Genomic DNA, 1876 nt, shown 5'->3' on the forward strand with positions numbered 1-1876 from the left:
ACCTATGGATGGACAGTGGGTGGGGAGTGAGGGCAGAGGGTGGGGTGGGAACTGGGTGGAGGGGAGTTATGGTGGGGAAAAAGAGGAACCAATGTAATAATCTGAACAATAGATTTAATTTAAAAAAAAATAAGTGGAACAACAAATCAATATCTCTCTCTCTCCCCCCCCACTTCCTCTATCTAAAAAATCAATAAAGTAAAATAAAATATCGTTTTTTTTAAAATATATTTCTTTATTGAGAGGAAGGGAGAGGGGGGATGAGGACAGTGGGTGGGGAGCGAGGGCAGAGGGCGGGGTGGGAACTGGGTGGAGGGGAGTTATGGTGGGGAAAAAGAGGAACCAATGTAATAATCTGAACAATAGATTTAATTAAAAAGAATAAGTGGAACAACAAATCAATATCTCTCTCTCTCCCCCCACTTCCTCTATCTAAAAAACCAATAAAGTAAAATAAAGTATCTTTAAATAGCTGTTTTACTTTATCTCTGCCAAACACTTTTTGTCCCGCTCAAAGAGCTATGCCCGATGAAGAACCATTTGTCACAGCAGAGCTGTGCTGAGAGGCCCTTCCTTGCCCAGACGCTCTCCCTCTTCCTGAGAGGCTCGCTGTCACCAGCTGAGTCACGCAGGAGGAACCCTGGGCCCCGGCCTCCCCATCCGGGACACCCCGACGACTTACTTTGAGGGTCGCGCATGCGGTGTAGCACACGTTGGGCAGGATCTCGATGGGCTCTTTGAACATGACCCTGAATGTGCTCGCACTCCCATCACAGCTAAATCCAGTATCGTTTTGTCCCAGGGTTTGTTTCTTTTCATATTCAATGATCTGTAATTTCAAAAAGAGAATTTCGTTTAAGCTAAACCAACTAAAACAAAGTCTCATAGGAAAGAACTGTATAAAGCCCTCACAAACAACTAAGCCAAAGCGGCTAGGGTGAATGCATGGATTTGAGGTAGCTGAGCCTTTACTCCTTGCTAGCTTAAGTCTCATTCCTAGGAAATTCCCATGGCATTTCCTATATCTAAATGTTATTTTACTGAAATTAAAATGACCTTAAATGCAGTATTCACATATATGGATATTAAAAATGTGAAAACTGCCCAGGATGGGTGGCTAAGTTAGCTGCAGCATCATCCTATACACCTGTGGGTTCAATTCCTGGTCAGGGCACATACCCAGGTTCGATCCCGGTCAGGTCAGGGTGCGTATGAGAGGCAACCAATTGATGTTTCTCTCTCACATCTATGTTTCTCTTTCTCCCTTCCTCTCTCTCTCTAAAAATCAATAAGCACAGATCCTTGGGTGAGGATAAAAAAAATAATAAAAATAAAAATGTGACAATTTTCTTTTCCAGTTCCACCATCTGTGCCAGGCTCTGAGGGACACCCTCAAGGGGCTTCCGATCAGTACAGACGTTACTATAAACAGTGCTCAGCACAGGACCTGCAGGAGGAGGGCTGTGCAAACGGTGAAGTGGCTGAACAGAGGAAAAGCAGATTTTGTTAGGAAGGGGTGAGGCTCCAGAGATGAGCTTTAAAAACTCAAGTCAGAACTCACTGGGTTAACAAGAGGAAGGTCTCCCAAGCAAGGGAACAGCATGTGCCAAGGCCAAGGATCACACACCTGCCTTTTGCCCACATCAGATAAAACCAGTAACAGTAAACCAGACCAGACCACCGTGTGCCGTAAGGTCAGGACAGTGGTCACCTCTGCAGGGACAGTGACTGGAAAAGACCACGAGAGGACACGTGGGGCTGTAATGCCCTGGTCCTTAATCTGGCTGCTAGCTCCACAAGTGTGTTCACTTTACAAGAAGTGAGCCATATGCATCCCTGATACATATGTGTACTTTTCTGTATGTGTAACACAGAA

General features: G+C 45.0%; 1 protein-coding gene across 1 annotated transcript in view; it reads right to left on the reverse strand.

Moving 5' to 3' along the window:
• Positions 1–1876, reverse strand: part of BTBD1 (BTB (POZ) domain containing 1) — a 31021-nt gene that overhangs the window by 3774 nt on the left and 25371 nt on the right. The window contains exon 7 of the mRNA XM_015567164.1: positions 683–829. Coding sequence (XP_015422650.1) covers positions 683–829 — 147 coding nt within the window. The remainder of the gene's footprint in view (positions 1–682; positions 830–1876) is intronic.

Source organism: Myotis davidii, unplaced genomic scaffold (genome assembly GCF_000327345.1).
Source record: "Myotis davidii unplaced genomic scaffold, ASM32734v1 scaffold1623, whole genome shotgun sequence".
In the NCBI taxonomy this organism is placed as follows: domain Eukaryota; kingdom Metazoa; phylum Chordata; class Mammalia; order Chiroptera; family Vespertilionidae; genus Myotis; species Myotis davidii.